The 18,849-nt window shown below is 42.1% G+C and overlaps 1 protein-coding gene across 2 annotated transcripts; it reads left to right on the top strand.

Annotated features, from left to right (window-relative positions):
• Window positions 1-563: 563 nt before the first annotated feature.
• socs7 (suppressor of cytokine signaling 7) lies at window positions 564-17,956 on the top strand. Of its 2 annotated transcripts, XM_071505179.1 has the most exons (10): window positions 565-2,478; window positions 3,521-3,600; window positions 6,046-6,150; window positions 7,696-7,830; window positions 7,988-8,133; window positions 9,243-9,411; window positions 13,424-13,552; window positions 14,049-14,184; window positions 14,669-14,812; window positions 15,738-17,956. In XM_071505179.1, the coding sequence occupies exons 1-9, from the start codon at window positions 923-925 to the stop codon at window positions 14,787-14,789; spliced, it is 2,577 nt and encodes an 858-aa protein (XP_071361280.1). In that variant the 5' UTR covers window positions 565-922; the 3' UTR covers window positions 14,790-14,812; window positions 15,738-17,956. The 2 variants fall into 2 exon arrangements, with proteins under 2 accessions (XP_071361281.1, XP_071361280.1); XM_071505180.1 differs by lacking the exon at window positions 7,696-7,830 and having other exon boundaries at window positions 564-2,478.
• The last annotated feature ends 893 nt before the right edge of the window (window positions 17,957-18,849 follow it).

Below are 18,849 nucleotides of genomic sequence, written 5' to 3'. Positions count from 1 at the left end.
TACATATTGTCTCTTGTTATTTGCCATATAAATGTTAATTTTCTCCTTGTTTTGTCCGTTAATCACTTTGTAAACTTGTTTTTCAAAATTGCTGTGTAAAGAAAGATGATTATTATTAATAGATGCAGTGTGTTTCTTTTTGAAAACACTGAGAAAATCAATGTTTTCATATTTCAGATTCTACAGTGTGTGATTTTGAACTTTCCATTGACATTTATTTTCTAACAAATGTAAAACTGCTACAACTACAACATTGCAGATGGAGATTAGCCTGAATAAATACATGAATACAGCAAATAAAAGTGCAGTGGAGCACCACAGAAACACTGCTGGCCACTGATTTATGAATGAATATAGATTCATATTGAAAGAAGAGAACTGTGTTTTGCTTCGGGTGATTTTTGCTGTTTGTTTTTTACCTTTGTCCCCTTAAAAGGAACGAAAACAGAAATCAGCTGTTCAGCTGTGAGGGTGAATCAGGTAACCCTGTGATATTAAAATGCCACAGACTCATTTACACCAGTTCTCATCATCGGTGCTCATAAAGTGGTATTATGGGCTGCGCGGAGGAGGAGCGGGTGGGGCCTGGCTGGGAACAGAGGCAGACTGTGGTCACTGACCGGAGACTCCACTGGCTTTTATTCTGCTCGGATCAGCCCGCATGTCTGACCCAGGGGTCCGCCTGCTGCCGGGAGCACACTGCACTCATTTCCCCGATATCTGACGGATGGATGCTGTCCTGTCTTAAGGGAGGAGGATGAAAAAATCGCCTGATATATTTTTTGGCATTTTCGCTCATAGCCTGTTTATGGGAGGCAGCAGCGGGTTGGCCCTTTCTTTATTATAGGGAAGAGATCTCCGCGGTTAGCGATGTGAGGAGCAGATCCTGATAGTTCTCATTTCGCGATCCTGAGGAATAATTATGAACAACGCGCAAGATATGTCGCCCGATTTCGTGTTGATGCGCCTGGTTTCCGCGGCCGAGGATGACCGCTTGGACGCAGAAAACGGCAATCTGCCGCCGGGAGGAGTGGTGGCCGGGCTGGGGAAGGAGGTCCTGGCTCACAGCGGCGTCAAAGCGGGGTTGGATATAAGCCGAGATCCGACGGCGGGCCTCGAGCATCCCAGCAGCCGCCTGAACAAAGCCCAGCCGAGCGGCGAGGGCACGGCCGCACCTGACACCGGGGGCACGGAGAGCCGAGCCCCGCTGTCCGCGCCTCCTCCGCCGCAGAGCCCCATGGAGGCCCAGGGCTTTGACTTCGCCCCCAGCCCTGGCCTACGGCCTCAGCTGCTGGTCTTCTCCAATATAATGCGGAACGGAGAAGGGATTTTAGAATTAGACCGTCGGAATCAGCCGAGGGATGCCCTGGGTTTGGACCAGAGCCCGGGGTCTGGCTGCTCCGGCCCGATGGTCAACAACAACACCCTGAGCCCCGGAGACGTTCAGCAGCAGCAGCAGAACCTGCTGGACCGGACGTGGGGAGCGCATCCTCCGGTTTCGGTGTCTGCAGAGATGCAAGGCGCAGCGGAGCTGTGCCGCCGGCATCGACTCATGACTACCCCGCCCGAGTGGCCCTTGTTGTCAGAGAGATCCAACCCTCTCGCCGTGATTGACTCTAAATGGGGCTGCGCCACCAGGGACAGAGAGGGAGCCGTGTTTGAGCTGGCCCGGCGGTTCGGGGAGCTGGGGGTCGGTGCCGTGCCCAAGATGCTGTTCAAAGCAGGGGAGCTCCCGCAGTGTTCGTGTCAGGGTGCACACGGGCCGGTAGGAGGGGGAGTGGAACCCGGGGACGACCCCACAGAGACCAGCGACGCTTTGTTGGTTCTGGAGGGGCTGGGGAGCGGGGATGTAGCCGGCCTGGGCATGGAGGAGTGCACGGAGGATGAGACGGATGATGAGAACGGACGCCGCGAGTTTTTACTCAACAGGAAAAAGGAAATAGTTCAGAAAATGTCCGGAGCTTTCTCCATCAGCAGTTTCCAAGCGGAGCTGAGGAGGCAGGTGGAGGGGATGTCCCCAGCGGCGACCCAGGCAGCGGCGGCGGCGGCGGCGGCGCATCTTGGCGCGCAGGTGTGCAGCCTCCACGGGGGCTCATCCCGCCGGCTGTCGCAGGTAGGCTCTGGGGATTCAGAGGCTGTCGCCCAGGCTCCAACCATGTCACCGTCACCTACACCGGTACAGAGCTCACCGTGGGCCACAAGCCCGAATCCGAGCCTGGCGTCGACACCCAGGAGGCGGCCGGAGCGGTGCGCCAGCGCTCCGCGCACTCCCACGGGCCGGGCGGCAGGCGCCGAAAAGACGCTCAAAGTTCCGGGGAAGTCCAAAAAGGGCTCGTTAAAGATCCGCCTGAGCAAACTGTTCCGGACTAAAAGCTGCAGCGGCTCCAATCACCTCCTGGACAAGAGGCCCTCAGTGTCTTCTGGCGGGAGTCTGGTGGACATGGCGAGCGCTGCTGGTGCTGAGCAGGACGCAGACAGGTGAGCAGCCACACACGGCCCTATAATAATAATAATAATAATAATAATAATAATAATGATCTTCTCATTTCTCATTGTCACTGAGAGGAGATTAAACACATTTCGCATGAATGACACATGGAAAATCATCCCAGGCAACAATTCAAGGCCAAGATCTGAACTGTTAATACATCACTGAGCAAAATATGGCCCTTCAGTGAAGAACAGCTGGAAGTCTGATGAGTTAAAATGAAATATTTCTGCTTTGAAGCGCCTCTTCATGACTTTCCTACCACATAACCTACCTGTTTTGATTGTATTTTTACCCCAGATTCAACTAACAGGACACCAACACATGTTTTGAAGTTATAAATAAAGTTATGATTTTCAAGATATAGGTCAGGAAGTTTAAGCATGGAAAAGTGAAATGGTCCATCTTCTAAAGAATTATTAATCTGTGCCGTGAGGACGCTGCAAAAAGAGAGAGAGAGATCTGATGTGCAGTAAAACCATAAGCAACACATTGTGAATCCAGTCACTGTTTTGTGCCCTGATGTGTCTCATTCAGAGTCCAGACATGTTGATTTCTTTCCAAATGACTGCCACTCTGCCACAGACAATTAATTCTTTACACACGTGTCAGTCATTGTTGTCTAATGGCTTGAATTAGCTCCGTCAGCTGCCACCTTGCTGGCTTTCTCTCAGACGTCCCAGAACTTCTGGCTGCTGCTTGTTATTAGACGCTGGGATTTTTCAAACCTTTGTGGCTTGTCACCTTCTATCCTCCTCACTGCTTAGTCATTATTCACGGCAGCACGCTGAGGGAAGGCTATGATTAAAAAAACATCGCTTCAAACGTATTGACTGCCAGAGCTATGAGCATCAAACAGAAAAAGTAAAAAAGAAAGCTGCAGGACCCAAAACTGCAGACACACACACTCATACTGAAAAGCTAATTTTCTGAACCTCTGCAGCTGCTAACACTTCTCCTCTGCACTCTGCACTCTAACTCTCCTCACATCTTCTTCTTCTTCTTCTATCTGTTTTGGTTTCTGTCCTGCAGCCACAACCAGCCCAGACTGACCAGGGCCCACAGTGCCTTCTCCCCTGCCTCCCTCTCTGCCTCCCTCTCTGCTTTCACTGGTAAGACCTGCTTTACTGCTCTGGTTCCCGCTGTAAATCTGTCTTTCCTGGGTCAAAAGAAGCCTCCTGAAACTTCACTGAAACCACAGGACACTGAAACTCCCCAGCAAGGCTGCAACTAAAGATTGTTTTCATCAATTTGCAAATCATTTCCTGAACTAATCTGAATAGTTTGAGCTATAAAATGTCAGAAAAACTGTGAAAAAATGTCCATCACAGTTTCCAAAACCTCCAATGAGATGTCTTCAGCCCAGATATATTAAAATTAAACTTAATCAGTTTGGATTAATCAGTTATCAAAGTAGCTGTTGATTATGTCGATTTGATCATGTTTATGTTTATACCTGAGCACAGGGTTGGTCAACTGAGCTACAGTAACTTCACAGGTGTATTAAAGGTCAATCTAATCCCTATTGCTCTATATTCCAAAGTTATATAATGGTATAGTATTGACTCTTTACAACACTGTGTTGTGGTTGGAAGAAATAAAGAAGGACAGTTTTAATGGACTGACTATTTCCATGTGATTCTTCTTTACATTTTACCTCTGCTCTACCACATTCAGAGGGAAATACTGTCCTTTTTACTCTGCTGTATTTATCTAACTATAGTTACTTTGCAGCTTAAAAGTTTAAATAGAAAACATATAGAGTGCTGCAGGGATGATCTTAGCATCACCCTGGTTCCCTCGACAAAAAGCCAGTCAGATTTTTTTTTATCCGTTTGAAGCCTAAATACAATCAGCAGAAGTAAAAAGCTCATGTTAGGCTATAAACCAACTACACCACGGTCACATGACTATGGTAAATATGAAGCTGGAGCCAGGAGATGATTAGCTTAGCACGAAGACTGGAAATAAAGGGAACCTAGCCTACTAGCCTCTTTCTCCACCTACCTGCACCTATTAAGTTCACTAATAAACATGTTGCCTCTCGTTTGTTTCCATACAATCCATACAATAAACAAGAAAAATAAAGTTGTGAATCTTAAGGCAAAAAAGCACATTTCTAAAAATGTCAAACTATTCTGTTAAATGTGTAAAGATAAAAGCTGACAAACACAGGCAGGATTTCAGCTGTGAAAACAACCTTAAACTGTTCTCACCAGTCAGACTCTGTAACTGGTGCACCAGACAAGATGAGACCGGATTTAGCACCAAAGGCCTGTGGGTACAGCGAGGATGGTGAGGAGGCCTGTAACTCAGTTGGCAAAAAATATTTAGCTGACTTTATGAGAATGAGCCCACAACACCTCCACAGGGCTCAGAAGTACACTCTGGTGTCCCACATTGCAAGTAGACTTCGGTTTTGCTACATTTACTTGATTTTTCGTAGTTCTTAGAGTTTAATGAACACATGCTCTGCACAGCGCTAACCACCAATTAGACAGAAACATTAAAGCTGCACCAGGCGATTGGTGATTTGCATTGGTGGTCCCATCGGGGCGAGGGCGAGTTATTTGAAATTCTGGGGACTTCAAAACCCAGAAGTCCTGCACACATCGCACTCGTGTTTACCAACCCAGCTGGTCTGTGATGTTTCACAATCAACAAGGGAAGCTAGAGAGATGATAGAGGCCGAGAGCTCAATATGGCTGAGTCCAGTTTTCTCTGCTGTTGAGGAGACGTTGGGGATTTTGATTTTGTCTCTTTCCCTGGCAGTAACCGACCCCAACTGCAGAATTTCACTTTGGTAAACAGTGAATCTGCAGCATCTCAATTAGCTGGGATGGGATGTTCTTCTTTATTGCAGTGATTTAGGCTGATTAGCCGGGTGTAATTTTCCATAAACATCCTGCCTGGTGCAGCTTTAATGGCGCTCTGCAGCACAGGAAAAACAACACGGAAATCACAGACACACAAACCAGGGTCCTTTTCCACTTTTTCTTATAGCTACTATCTGCATCTTAATGTCGCTTTCTCCTTTCACTTTTCTTTCCTTTCCTTTCCTTTCCTTTCTTATCGCTCATCTACTTGTACAATAAGAAGCATCCAGACCCCTCAGGTCATGTGGGACAGGTTCCCACAATCAGAACCAAACAAGGTGAAGCAGCTTTTAGTTTCTTTGCTCCTCACCTGTGGAACGAGCTTCCTGAACACCTGAGATCTGCTCAAACTTTCAGCTCATTTAAATCAGGCCTTAAAACATCACTATTTGCTGCAACTTAACATGTTTTTGATGTTGTCCCATGTTTTCATTTGTTTGTTTTTAATGTCTTTTATCACTGCAGCACTTCGCCGATTTTATACAATCTTGATATGACAAATTTTATATTTTTTATTTATTATTATTATTATTGATTTTTTTCAAATTTGTTGTTAAATGCTATTTCAATGTCATCTCAATGTTCTATTTTAATGTATTTCCCTGCCTCTGAATGACCTCATGTTCTGTATAAATTAACTTGCTTTGCCTTTTTACTCATCTGCCTGTTCTCTGGCTCCAGGTGAGACTGTTTCTCTGGTGGATGTGGATATTTCACGGCGAGGGGCGAACACACCACACCCTCCCACACCTCCCCCTCCTCCACGCCGGAGTCTCAGTCTGTTAGGTACTTTTTTATCCTTCCTCTTTGTCTTTTCTTCTGTTTCCTCCTCTTGCTCATCCACACACACACAAAATTATATAATATATTAAATGATGAAGGCAGATGAAACCAAATCGTCCTTTCTAAACCCGTGGTTACAGGCTTTACTTTAGCTTGTCTAAGTTTGGATGAAAACGAAGCTCTGGCAGTTTCTCTTAATATTTCTATCTTGGTCAAATACTTATTTGTCAATTTTGTTTTCTGTCGTTACATTTCTGGAAACTCAGACACAGACAAGTTTCTGTAATCTGCTGTAATCTGATTGGAGAAGCTTTGAAAGGTCAGCAGCAAACTACAGATTTAATTTGAAATCTGGATGCGATGACTCAGTCGATGCTAAGATGGCAAAAGGAGTCTGTTCCTCCCTCCACAGAAAAACAATCTGTACCAGGGGAAAAAACATTTTATGTTCTTGTTTGGACTTTTAGGGACTTATTTGTCTATTTTTACCTCTATGCAGCTGTTTCACTCACAATACTAACTGAGGCAGTTCATACAGCTTCAAGCTGAATATTAAGATTTTGTCAACAAACCACACCAGGATCAATCATTCAATATGAGATTCCTAATATAGGAGACTGATGCATAAATACTAAAGATAAACTGTAAACAATTTGACTTGTAAAAATGATATTCTTATATTTATTATTTTTTAGTATTTTAGTATTTTCTTCTCCCCCTCATTTCTAATTTTAAGGCCATTCTCTGACCTTTCAAGTGCATTTTCTTTTTTTTCTTTTTTTTTTTTGCTTCAAGCTGTTGATATTTTCTGACCCACATATGCAGACAACCTAAGCACCCCCTGGTTTGATTTAACAATTTCTTAGTTAATTTCTCAGTGTTTTCTTTTTCAAACCAATTGGCTCCTACTGAAGTCACAAACATATGGTTTTATTTTTTTTTAAGGCTCAGTAATTTCATAAAAGAGCAGGACACTGCAGTTTTTAGCAAATGTCACTTAAACAAGAGGAAATAGTAAATTTTTGGGGACTATTTTCAGTGGCGGATTAATCCACGTTTGGTGCTCCAGTGAGTATTTGGGGCAGCGGGACAGCGTGTGTGGAACTGAGTCAAACTACAGTGAAACTACAGTGTGTGTGTGTGTGTGTGTTCACGGAGATGAATGAACATGTCACCCAGTGTAACAGTGAGACTCATTAATGTGTTTTAATAGTTTTTGGAAACAATGGCGCTCTATGGCTCAGAGGAGTAATATATAGGAATAATAATAATATATATACAGGCTTTGGATAAACACACAATGCTTGTTAGAAGTCAGAAAGAGGTTTTTAATTTGGTGGACTGAGTCTGATGGTGTTGAAAAATTATATTTTCCTTCCTACCTACCTTCTGTCCTTGCTTCCTTTATCTTTTCTTTCTTCTTTACTTACCTTACTGTTTATTCCCCTTCTTGACACTTGGTTTTCTTTTTCCTCACCCTTTCCTCCCTCCGTTCCTTTCCTTCCCTCCCCTCCTCACTCTCTCCTTTCCTTATTGTCCTTCCTCCAGATGACATAGCTGGGCCTCAGCCTGGGCCTTTCCTAGTGAGTGTTATGGGCGCCTCCCTGCAGTCCCTCCCCCTGCCTCTCCCTCCTCCTCCTCCTCCCTCCCATGCCACCATCCAGCACAGTCTCAGCCTCAATGGTAAGACACGTAACGGGGCTGGGATGGCGGGGTGGGAGCTTGACCAGTCGTCTCCTCCACACTCTTATTTGAATGAACTAAATGGATGTTGATTACATGAAAATAGCATGTTGTGCTAAAAATGCTTCATATAGGACCTTTAAATTTGTTTTTTTAGACGCCTTCCTCCGGGCTCTTCCTCATTCAACCCCATCGCCGGCTGATGCACTGCCCCCCATCAGACAGGCTCCACCCCCCATGCTGTGTGCCCTGCGGCGGTCTGAGGCCAGCAACTTTACCGCCAGTCTGCGAGAGCTGGAGAAGGTAAGACAGACAGGAGAGACCTGAGAACAAATTACATGAACAGTATACAATATCACAACCAAACAGTTCAGCCACACACAGAACACTGATGAAAACAGTCACAAATATTATCACAAATATCACTAAGTAGAACTTTAGACCCTCAGAAGAATGAGAAATAGTTGTTGGGCCAGTACTGACCATCACTTCCTTATTTCCTTAGGCACCCAGAAACCATTCAGCACTTCATAGCTGAATTAATCAGTTAGTTGGCTGACAGAAAATTAATTGTAAATTTTTGTAACTGATTAATCATTAAGTCTTTTTTTTAATACCTTGAGCCAGGTTTTCTCTTTAAATAATTACTTTAAATAAAACAGACTGTATTTAGAAATAGATGAGCACAATACAAAACTTAAATAATTATGGTCCTAAAATTTAAAATGATAATAATAATAATATTTGACAAATGTTCCCTCGACAAGACCATGAGCTCAAATTTCAGATTCTGAAATGATTCTAAGGTTTGATGGTGGGTCCAGGTGGGCGGGGCTTGGGGCGTGGCCCGAGAGCAGTGGCTGCTTTGTTGTGACATCACAAAGTTCCAGAAGTCCTGACGGCTGGTTTTAAGGCTCAGGTTCTGAATACAGGCTGTGTGCATTTCTCTGTGGACTGAGGCTTTGATACTTTCACAAAAGACACATGGACATCTAATAATATTGGACTTTTAAGTGTTGTGCATTAAAGGTAGATTAGATTGTAAAATGTTCATCTTCCGTTTCGGTTCCAACCAAATTCATAAATATAATTCTGTGCCCTCTGTTTAGAAGGAACTTGGCATGAATGGAAAAAATTGCTATGATGGTTTGGTGTCATGAGTTTAAACATATGAATCTTTTCTAGCAACTGGTTACGAAATTATATTTACTCTTTACATTAGAGGTGTAGGTTATTTACCAACTATTGAGAAAATATGCTTTCTATCAACTTTTAGAGTCTGTGGTTTGTCTTGACGTCTGTGTTGACAGAAGGTGTTGATAGAAGTTTCTGCAGGTTCAAAGAGAAGGTGAGGGCAGGAGCAGTGAGGCTGCTTCTCTCTGTGAACGTGTTGTTGGTGTCTCTGCCTGCAGTGTGGTTGGTACTGGGGGCCGATGAACTGGGAGGACGCAGAGATGAAACTGAAGGGGAAACCTGACGGATCCTTCCTAGTCCGAGACAGTTCGGACCCTCGATACATCCTGAGCCTCAGCTTCAGGTCGCAGGGGGTCACGCACCACACACGCATGGAGCACTACCGAGGTGAGACACACACACACACACACACACACACACACACACACACACATTTGTCTCTCTGTACTTGTGGGGACCCTGATTGTCATAATGCATTCCCTGGCCCCCAACCATAGCCTTATTCATCACAGCTAAATGCTTGATCCCAACCCTAATGAGGAAATGTCCTGGTTTAAAACACACACACACACACACACACAAGGTCCCTCAATGACATAATACATCCCTAGACCTTAATATTAAAATCCCTGATATTTTCAAGCTGCCATGGATACAGAGAGCGACTGAACAGCAGATGTACGTGATATGACGGACACTCTTTGAACAGATGTTTTAAAACTAACACAAACTGTGTTAGTCTGTGTTGTTGTGTTAAATTTCACATCACCACCGTGTCAAGAAGTTTAACGCAAAGATGTGTTAACATGTGTTATATGAACATATTATGTGCTCTCCTTTGCTACACACAACACTACAAATCTTAAAAACCTAAATATTAAAGTCTTTTTTTTTTCATTATGTGTTTGTGGACATATAGACACTGTGGAGTCCAGAGCCAGAGGGGTGTGACATACACAAAGGTCCTCAGTCCTCACTATTAATATAAAACTCACTAAGTCCTCATAAAGTTACACAAACAAACATCCACACACACAACTCAACATGCATATCTTGCATATATGTGCAACTATGCAAGCATAATGCATGCTCTCAGCAATCTCCCTCTCTCTTTCTCTCTCTCTCTCTCTCTCTCTCTCTCACACTCACACACACACACACACGTACGTTTGTGTGTCTGTCTTTGTGAAGACACTCATTGACATCATGCATCACCAGCCCCATACCCTCACCTGAACCTGATTCTAACACTGAACAGCCCTTGGAAGGTTCGTCACAAAGTGGGGACCAGCCAAAATGTCCTCACTCTGAAGGTCTAAAACTGGTCCTCACAATGCATAGCCACAAAAATATACACACATACATGCCCACACAAACATGCACATAATGCCCACAGAAACATGTGCATCCGTATGCTGGTCAACCAACACCTCAGGCATGCAATATGGACACACACCACATGTATAAAGACACGTTACAATGATGAGTCACAGAAGACATTCATGCAAACATGCAAGCTAACCCTATACGACCGTACATGTAGTGAGTAGACCAAGAGATTCTCCAGGACTGTTTTGAGTCAACTAATGGACAAAGGATTTCTTTGGAAAACTGTTTAGATTATTTACTGTAACTGAAAAATATGGGAAATGGTTTCTCAGCAAATGAGCAGAATCTAGTGCTCACTGAACAACAAATCATGTACATGAATGTTGTAGTGCTGTAAATCTCCAGCAATGAGCAATGACTAATTGGTTCTCTTGATTTAGGAAGACCTAATAAAATCATTTTCATCATTTTATCACAAGTCAACAAATCAACTAGAGGTAATACCTGATACTGAACCAATGGAGAAGCATAAGCGGATGTAAATTTGCTCTATTGAGGTGAAGATGCATCCGCAAGAGTTGAAAATGTTTCAACTGAAGTAGAAATACTGCAATATAAAAATAATCCTCTGTTAGTAAAAGTCCTGCATTTAAAGTGTCACTTAAAGGCATTTATAGGAAAATGTGCTTAAAGTATCAGAGGCATTAATGAAGCAGGCTAACGGCTACACTCACATCTGTACAATCGCTAAATGAGGCAAAAATACGTTTCTTCTTCAGTCTGAATCCATCTGAAACTTTTGATCCTGAATAAATACTGAGGCAATATTCAGATTATTTTATCCTGCAACAACTCAGAGGAAAAAGGGACAACTTCCAGAGTTTACACTGTTTTTAAAGGTGTCAGGGTTCAAAATAGGCTTCTCTCCAAAGTGCACCTCTATTTTACACAAGAATATTATATATTTCTATCGTAACAATATATAACAGTTATATTTGTCACATCATTTTCAACAGTACAATTCACAAATTACACTGACCTGACAATTAGAGCATAACAACAGGATAAAGAAAAAAAGAGTGCACATTAAACAAAAAAAAAAAGTCAGGATACACAAGGGACCAAAAGAGCATAAATAAATAAGGAATCAAACGAAAACGTCCTTATAGTGATCCAATAAGGTCACAGTACAGTACTGAAGCATGAATAACTCCCATAACACCTCATGTGTATTAGTACACACGCCACATGTGTGACAAACTAACAAGGTGACTCATGAAAGATACATGTGTGACTGGGCAGACACACACACACACACACACAAATGGGGCTCTACATTAATGAGTCACCATCATAAAGCTATAGAGTCATGCCTGGAAACACATTCATTATTCAGATGTGCAGCCCCGACTGACACAACACATTCACATCAACGCGATCATGTCTGCATGAACGCATTGTGGCCTGACATGAATCGAGAGCAGAGAGGCTTTGAGATAAACAACCACTGAGCGGTCAACAGGAAGTCAACTCACACACAACAACAACACATTCAGATGTATCTATTCACTGTGTGTGTGTGTGTAATCACAGAGCAGCTGGTTGCAGATAGTGGGCTTTCTGTCCAAATTAGTGGTTTTTATTCTGAATTCTTCTTCTTAGTCAGTTTTTAGCACCGTGTCAGTCAGTCGGCCGTTCGGCTCATTTTAAGACGCCCATTTTAACAAGCTTTTGTATCTGTTATTAAAGTGGCTTTTTGTGTGTGTGTGTGTGTGTGTGTGTGTGTGTGTGTGTGTGTGTGTTTGTGTGTGTGTGTGTGTGTGTGTGTGTGTACAACAGCAGACCAGAGAGCTGTAGCCCGGGCTGACTTAAGTCACAAATATAAGGACCCCTCTGAGAATGTTCTTACCCGAAACCCAGCTACATATGTAAACTTGACTTGAGCCTCAAAAGCAAAAACAACAAAACAAAAACGAAGTCTCAAATTTGATACCAACCTCCAGGGCTGAGAAATGAAGCCAACAGAGCTACAGTTCCTCTAATGACCACTAGAGTCTGGCTCCAACAGTGAGTCAGTCCCCAGTGACTCCCATGTTCAAATGTCCAACTTTACAGCAGAAATAAACATGTTTACAGCCTGGTACAGAAAAGGGTTGAATTCTTATATAACTCACCCACTTTATTAAGGATTAAACATATGCATAATTGAGGACGTGGCCGCTTTGAGTGACAGCTGGGTGAACGTACACTTGCCTACACCGAAGTCTCAGCTCCACACATGCCCCACCACTTTGCTAATTTTTGGATTAGCCGGGAGGTGGGCGGAGTCAGGCACTGCCAAGATGGCGACAGTAGAAAGATGTCATGAAATGGGATATTTTATTCATTTATGTAATAGATAATGACTGTAATGTAATGAAACGTAAGTTTCAATAGCCAAACCAGTTGTGGATTTTTGAAGCTGATACCAATATCATATGTTTTGGTTTTTTACATAAACACACACTGTAACATAAACAGAAATTTTGATAAGAATTCTCTCAATTTTGTTATTTACTGACAGGAAAAATCATAAACTGGAAATCCAGGCCTGGAAAGAAGAAGTTAATCATTATCTATGCCTACATGTGAGACATCAACATTAAAGATGCATGCATGTGTTCCCAGTGGTAAACATTTTCCAGGAAGTTAAAGTCATGACTTGATGCTTAAACTTGAAGTCAGTGGAAATAACCAACCAATAAAGTGTCTTTTTTGTGCAACTCTGCTTTTGCACACCATCCATCTCTTTTTTCCACTGCTCAGCCAATCAGAATTAAAACCATTCATTTAAGTCATGTGTTCAAGAGTAGAGCAGCAGCAACATTTTTTACAACAGGGGGAACTTGTGGACTTGACTCTAAATGTCCTGCTCAAACAGAAACTCAAGCAAAAACCAGCGAAAATGCAGAGGCGGATGTGTCTTTTTTACTTTCATGATACAGATGTTTCATAATTAATGTGGGAATGATTTATAGATGATAAAATGCTACTTGTGATACATAAAGAAAAACATTCTTTCTGCCTCCAGGGACGTTCAGCTTGTGGTGCCACCCCAAGTTTGAGGACCGCTGCCACTCGGTGGTGGAGTTCATCGAGCGAGCCATCATGCACTCCAAGAACGGCAAATTCCTCTACTTCCTCCGCTCCAGAGTCCCAGGTAAAATATAGGTCAAATATCCACATGCAGCCCGAGCCGATCAAAAATGGATGTGAGCTGCCACTTAGTGAGAAGTGCCTGAGAGATGGAGGAGAAGAGGAATATATCTGACTGTCTGTATGTCTGCGTTCGGCCTGTGAATGGTTTATGATTGTGAGAATGCACCTAAATATGTGAGTGTTTTTACCTCGACATACAGGAAGTATGACGGCGTTGTGGTGAAGCATCTATGTCATACAGTATTTTTGAATGTTGAGGACATACAGCCCATGTATTTCCTGTCCGTCTAATTACCCACAGTACTGCAGTTTTGAGAACTTTATTGCATATTAATTTCTCAAAGTATTGAGAGACTCTTTCATTGTTTGTTTTGGTCTTTTAGTGGCATTTTTAGAGAAAAACTCTTTGACAGGAGATGATGCTTAACAAGACCAAGAGCACTAACACATACCTCTGTCTGTGTGTGTGTGTGTGTGTGTGTGTGTGTGTGTTTCAGGGCTTCCTCCCACCCCAGTTCAGCTGCTGTATCCTGTATCTCGCTTCAGCAACGTGAAGTCACTACAACACCTCTGTCGCTTCTGCATCCGACAAATAGTCCGCATCGACCACATCCAGGAGCTTCCACTGCCCAGGTACTCACCTCCTTTCAGTCCTATGATCTTTTTAATATCCATCTGCTGAAATGTGCACCTGTCGTAAACCGAGACAAAAGCTGTAAAGCATGACAATCATTTAGAAAAACAAAACTGAACCCTTGTTTTCCAAGGTTTCATCCAAACTTTAAAGACATCTTAAAGAGACCTCAAAAAGGCAACAGTCATGCTATGTGTGGGTTCAAACATTCAGGTTCTCTGCTCACAATTAACCATACTTTTTTTTTACTCTTTAGCATTTTGAGTTGTCTTGTTCTATTTGATCTGGACAAATTCAGGACATTAGATCAGTGAAGGATGAAGACACAGCGAGCTTGGTGTAATTATGCAAAGTAACACAATTATCCTGGGGAGAATATCTTGATATCTGTCTGATGTCTTGGCAAAAACATTCATGGTTCTCAGATGCATCTGAATGACTTTAAATGTTCATTTCTCTGTGTCTATCTTCCCCTCTTTCCAGACCACTGATCTCCTACTTGAGTAAGTTTTATTACTACGACCCAGAGGAGGAGATGTACCTGTCAATCAAGAGCATCCGGAGGGTGGTAGGAGCAGAGCAGGAGGCCGAGTCGCAGACGTAGCAGCAAAAATCTTCTCAGCTCAAGTGAGTTTGTTTCTCCTCACTGTGTTTTAGCTGTTACACTTTTTTTTTCTAATTTTCACAAAGGACTTTCTGCTTAATTCAACTCATGTTTGAAGAACAGACATAAACTGGAGATCAATGTTTTTCTGATACTTTCATCTTTCACTTGCATGAAAAAACTTAAAGAAATATAACCCTACCCTAGTCACAGAGGTCAACACCATTATTATTTCTGATTTTTCACATCAAGATCCAAACATTATTTCCTGAGAAATTGATGAATGTGTTGGAAAAACGTCTCAAAGTGATAAAAAAAAAAAAATCTTGGATCTGCCCCTTTAACTGGATCTGCACCAATATTTAATTAGTTCAGTATCAGTTCAGTTTCAAATAAACAAACCGACTAACAAACTGACAGGTGAAAAGATAACCACCTTGGTGAAGGTAAGAAATGTAAACTTTTATTACATTAGATTCAAAACAACACTAAAGCTTTTTCTGTTTTTTTAGCTTTTGCAAAGAAAGCAGTGATCTCTCTCTGTGGCTTAAAGGGACGTTTTAACATTTTATGAAATATGCACCAGTATCCGCCGGCCAGGACCTCTGGAGCTCACATATTAACACATTAAATTTCGTTTAAGCAAACAGTCTTTTTGTGGTAGCTTCATATGGCTTCATAGCTTCATTTACTTCACTACTTTATTTCAGTTTATAGCATCACATTAAAGAAATTGTGTGTTGATCATGTGACTGTGAATGAGTCCTGCTGACCTAGGTGATCCCCTGACTTTTCTTCTACCTGCAAAACTAAGGACATTCCTACCCTCAGTTATGCTTTGGTGCTAATTAGGAAATAGTTTGCTAACCTGCCAGTTGTCATTGTTAGCATGTTAGCACCTGATGTGGCATTTCTCTAACTTTCCTCCAAACCTGTATCTCTGCCTAGGTTTCTGTATGAAGGACTGATCTGTACTGGTCTGCCAGTCTTCCAGCATCAGCCGATCAGAGTCCCTGGAAATCTGTGTGTCCGGCTGGACTGGGATAGACCTGCCTCTCTGTAGATTTGGACTAATGAAAGGAGGGAAAGTGTTTGCAGTTGGACGGTCGACATTGTCGACAAGAAGAGCGGATGCAGAGGACTCAGCCTCGTGTTCGGAGGGACTGCAGAGACGTTCTCGCCTGCAAACATGTCGGTGGAAACAGAGGGACAGCGTTAATTTTGAACTCGATTTGCAAACTTCCTGAAACCTGCTGAACTGGACTTTTAAAACACAAATACACTGGTCAATTTGTACAACTGTTGTTTGCTGCCGTTTTCTTGTTTTTCCTTCCACTCTGTCAAAATGAGCATTTTTGGAATTAAAGTTTCCCTCTGGGTTGATATACACACTGAGGCAGGGCAGCAGAGGCCTATCGCCGAGCGTTCGGACGGTCGACGCGCTGCCGTGTTGGAGTCTGGGTGATGTTTTTGTCATAAAACAAAGGATACGTTTCTTGTGGTCTTTGTGTTTAACAAAACCAAGTTTCCATTGTTATCGTGCTAATGCTAATGCTAAGGTAAATTAAACAACTGATTAAAAACTGAATTTAAAAATCTAAATCAAAACTTTATTCTATTTTCCAGGAAGTGCTTGTTACACATACTTACCCTGACAGATCTGATGAACTCCTCCACCTGAAGTTGTACTTTGTGGAACATCTGACCCTCTGAATGTTTCAGTTGTAATTTCTCTCCCATCATTCAGCCTGACGTGTTCGTGTTAGACACTTTTTGTTTGATCGGGGCTTTATTTTGTCGTTATTTTGTGCTCTGTGAGGCTGCTGTATTCGCCCTGCTGATGGCATTTTCAGTCAACACAGGAGCAGTATTTTTTTCACTGATTTAAGAGTCATCATTTCAAATCAACTTCAACCCCGTCTCCTAAAAATTACTTTTCTACACAACCAAACTACAGCAGCAAATTCATTTTGCAGGAATCGTAATTGCAACCAGATCCCATTTTCTTAAACTATGGTAATGAGGATATGTTGTTGACACACATTGGTAGACAATGTATTTGTTTTCTGCTTTAATATCCATTCTATATCCACTTGTAGTAATTACAGGCTGCACAACTTTGTACATCTAATTTATCTCTGCTGCCATTTTTGTGCATCATGGACAAACCTGGAAGCTGGAAAACATTTTGGGCTCACGCACCAGTCGAGCAATTTTCATTCAAGTCACTGGTGTGGCCGGTGTCTAGCTCCTATATTACATCCATGACTGACATCTGCTAATGTGTAGCACTTCGGGCCACGCCCAAATTAGTGATGTCACTATAGGTGTTTCTCATTAGCTTTCAAAGGGAAATCACCAGGTGTGACATCCCAGAAACCATCGCTAGAGCAAAAACTTGGTTTACAGGAAGTCTATAGTTGAACCTCCTGATCAAACTCAGTTTCAAATTCAAATTCAAATTCATATCTTAGATACCAGTTTTGGATGTCCTAAGTTTAATTTGAAAATGTTGTAATTATCATTATTATTATTATAATTGCCTCATCCTCTCCTGTTAATCATTTAATTTTAATTACATTACCCAGAATGCACTGTTGCTTTCAGTCATCGAGCCAGGTTATGATTGTAGCAAGTTCATGAACTTGGTTAGCATGGGAGGTGTCCTTGATCTCATCTGCACAACGTGTCCCAGAGCTTCATGCAGCTGCTCCATGGAGGCCACCGGTGGTCGATGTTTGGTGTCTGTTGCTCTTTTACAATAGATTTAAGTCCTTTATTTAACAGAAATTCACAGGAGATGAAAAAAATACACCAAAGTAAAAAAAAAAATCAATTTACAAGACAAAAAGATGATTTGAACAGTCAGATAACTCTGAAGGCAAAAGAATGAAGAAGTTTTCTAATTGAACATAAAATTATTTTTTTAGATGTTTGTTTGAATTTGGTGTCTAAGCACTGGGGGTTTTTCAGATTATGCCCAGATGCCTCAATTTCCCATCATGCCCTGCCCCACAGTGTGTATATCTGCCGTGGCTGATCTCTTCCTGTCAGTTTTATTTGTTGAGACGCCCAGGTGTATTTTGCTCATTCTGTTTCTCAGTTCCCTGACGCTGGCCTCTGGCTCAGCATTTTCAGTAAAAAAAAACAAAAAATAAATAAATATTGGTTTGAATATTTTCAAGGTGAGATTGATGTTGTACTGAAGTATTTCAACTGAACATTCAAAGACAGAAAACCTGTCACGTCTCTGAGCTGTAAAATAATAATAACACCTAACACTTATCATAGAGAACAATACGGGAACATAAAGTCATATATATATATATATATATATATATATATATATATATATATATATATAGCTGGAAACAACTAATTTTTGGAGCATTTTTCCATCACAGATTATATAAATGTTTAATTGATTATCAATCACTAACTGATAACTTATTATTTTGATTTTCTGTCAATTTACTAATTGATCAATTGTTTCACCTCAGTATGTTTACAATAGTTTTTCAAGCAACATCAAGATGACTGCAACACTTGACGTGACCGTGAGCTCTAAATGCAGTCATGGTATCTGTTTCTGTGAGTGAACAGTGTAAAGATGTTTAATAGTTTCTTGTGGTGAGTTCTCTGCATTGAAAGTGTTACATTTTTTAACGTCAGCTATTCCCTTCTAAATGTTTAAGGCTTAAAAATCTCCGTCTGATGCTTTGGCTCGTTCAAGAAGCCTGTTAAATGAAAAAAAAAAGTGAGATATCCCAGTTAAATTATGCAGCTCTTTCTCTCTGAGGCGCTCCACAGAGGTGCCTGGGGAGAAGGTGATAGACAGGATCAGCATCCTCCACTGCCAACTACAGCCCACTCGAGGTGAAGAGGGAGAAAATGCTTTAGCTAAAAGCAGGACTCTCGTTTCCTGAGCACTTTGAAAACCCATGCAGCGATGCCGGGAGAGGAGAGGGAGAAACAGAGACGACTGTATGCGAATAAGGTCAAGTGCACTCTTTGGGAAAAGCCTATATGAAAAGGGCCGCATGTATTGTGGATGTGAATA

This window comes from Trachinotus anak, unplaced genomic scaffold (assembly GCF_046630095.1).
Source record: "Trachinotus anak isolate AG129_WGS33_773 ecotype Australia unplaced genomic scaffold, CSIRO_AGI_Tana_v1 ptg000019l, whole genome shotgun sequence".
Classification (NCBI taxonomy): domain Eukaryota; kingdom Metazoa; phylum Chordata; class Actinopteri; order Carangiformes; family Carangidae; genus Trachinotus; species Trachinotus anak.
The sequence above is the reverse complement of the archived record's forward strand: the minus strand, read 5'-3'. Positions and strand labels throughout refer to the sequence as shown.

Excerpts from the sequence above, each read along its gene's own strand:
- socs7 (XM_071505179.1), top strand. The coding sequence starts at position 923 with ATGAACAACGCGCAAGATATGTCGCCCGATTTCGTGTTGATGCGCCTG. Across the intron at positions 2,479-3,520 it reads GCTGAGCAGGACGCAGACAG|CCACAACCAGCCCAGACTGA; the intron begins GTGAGCAGCCAC and ends TCTGTCCTGCAG. Across the intron at positions 8,134-9,242 it reads GTCTGCGAGAGCTGGAGAAG|TGTGGTTGGTACTGGGGGCC; the intron begins GTAAGACAGACA and ends CTCTGCCTGCAG.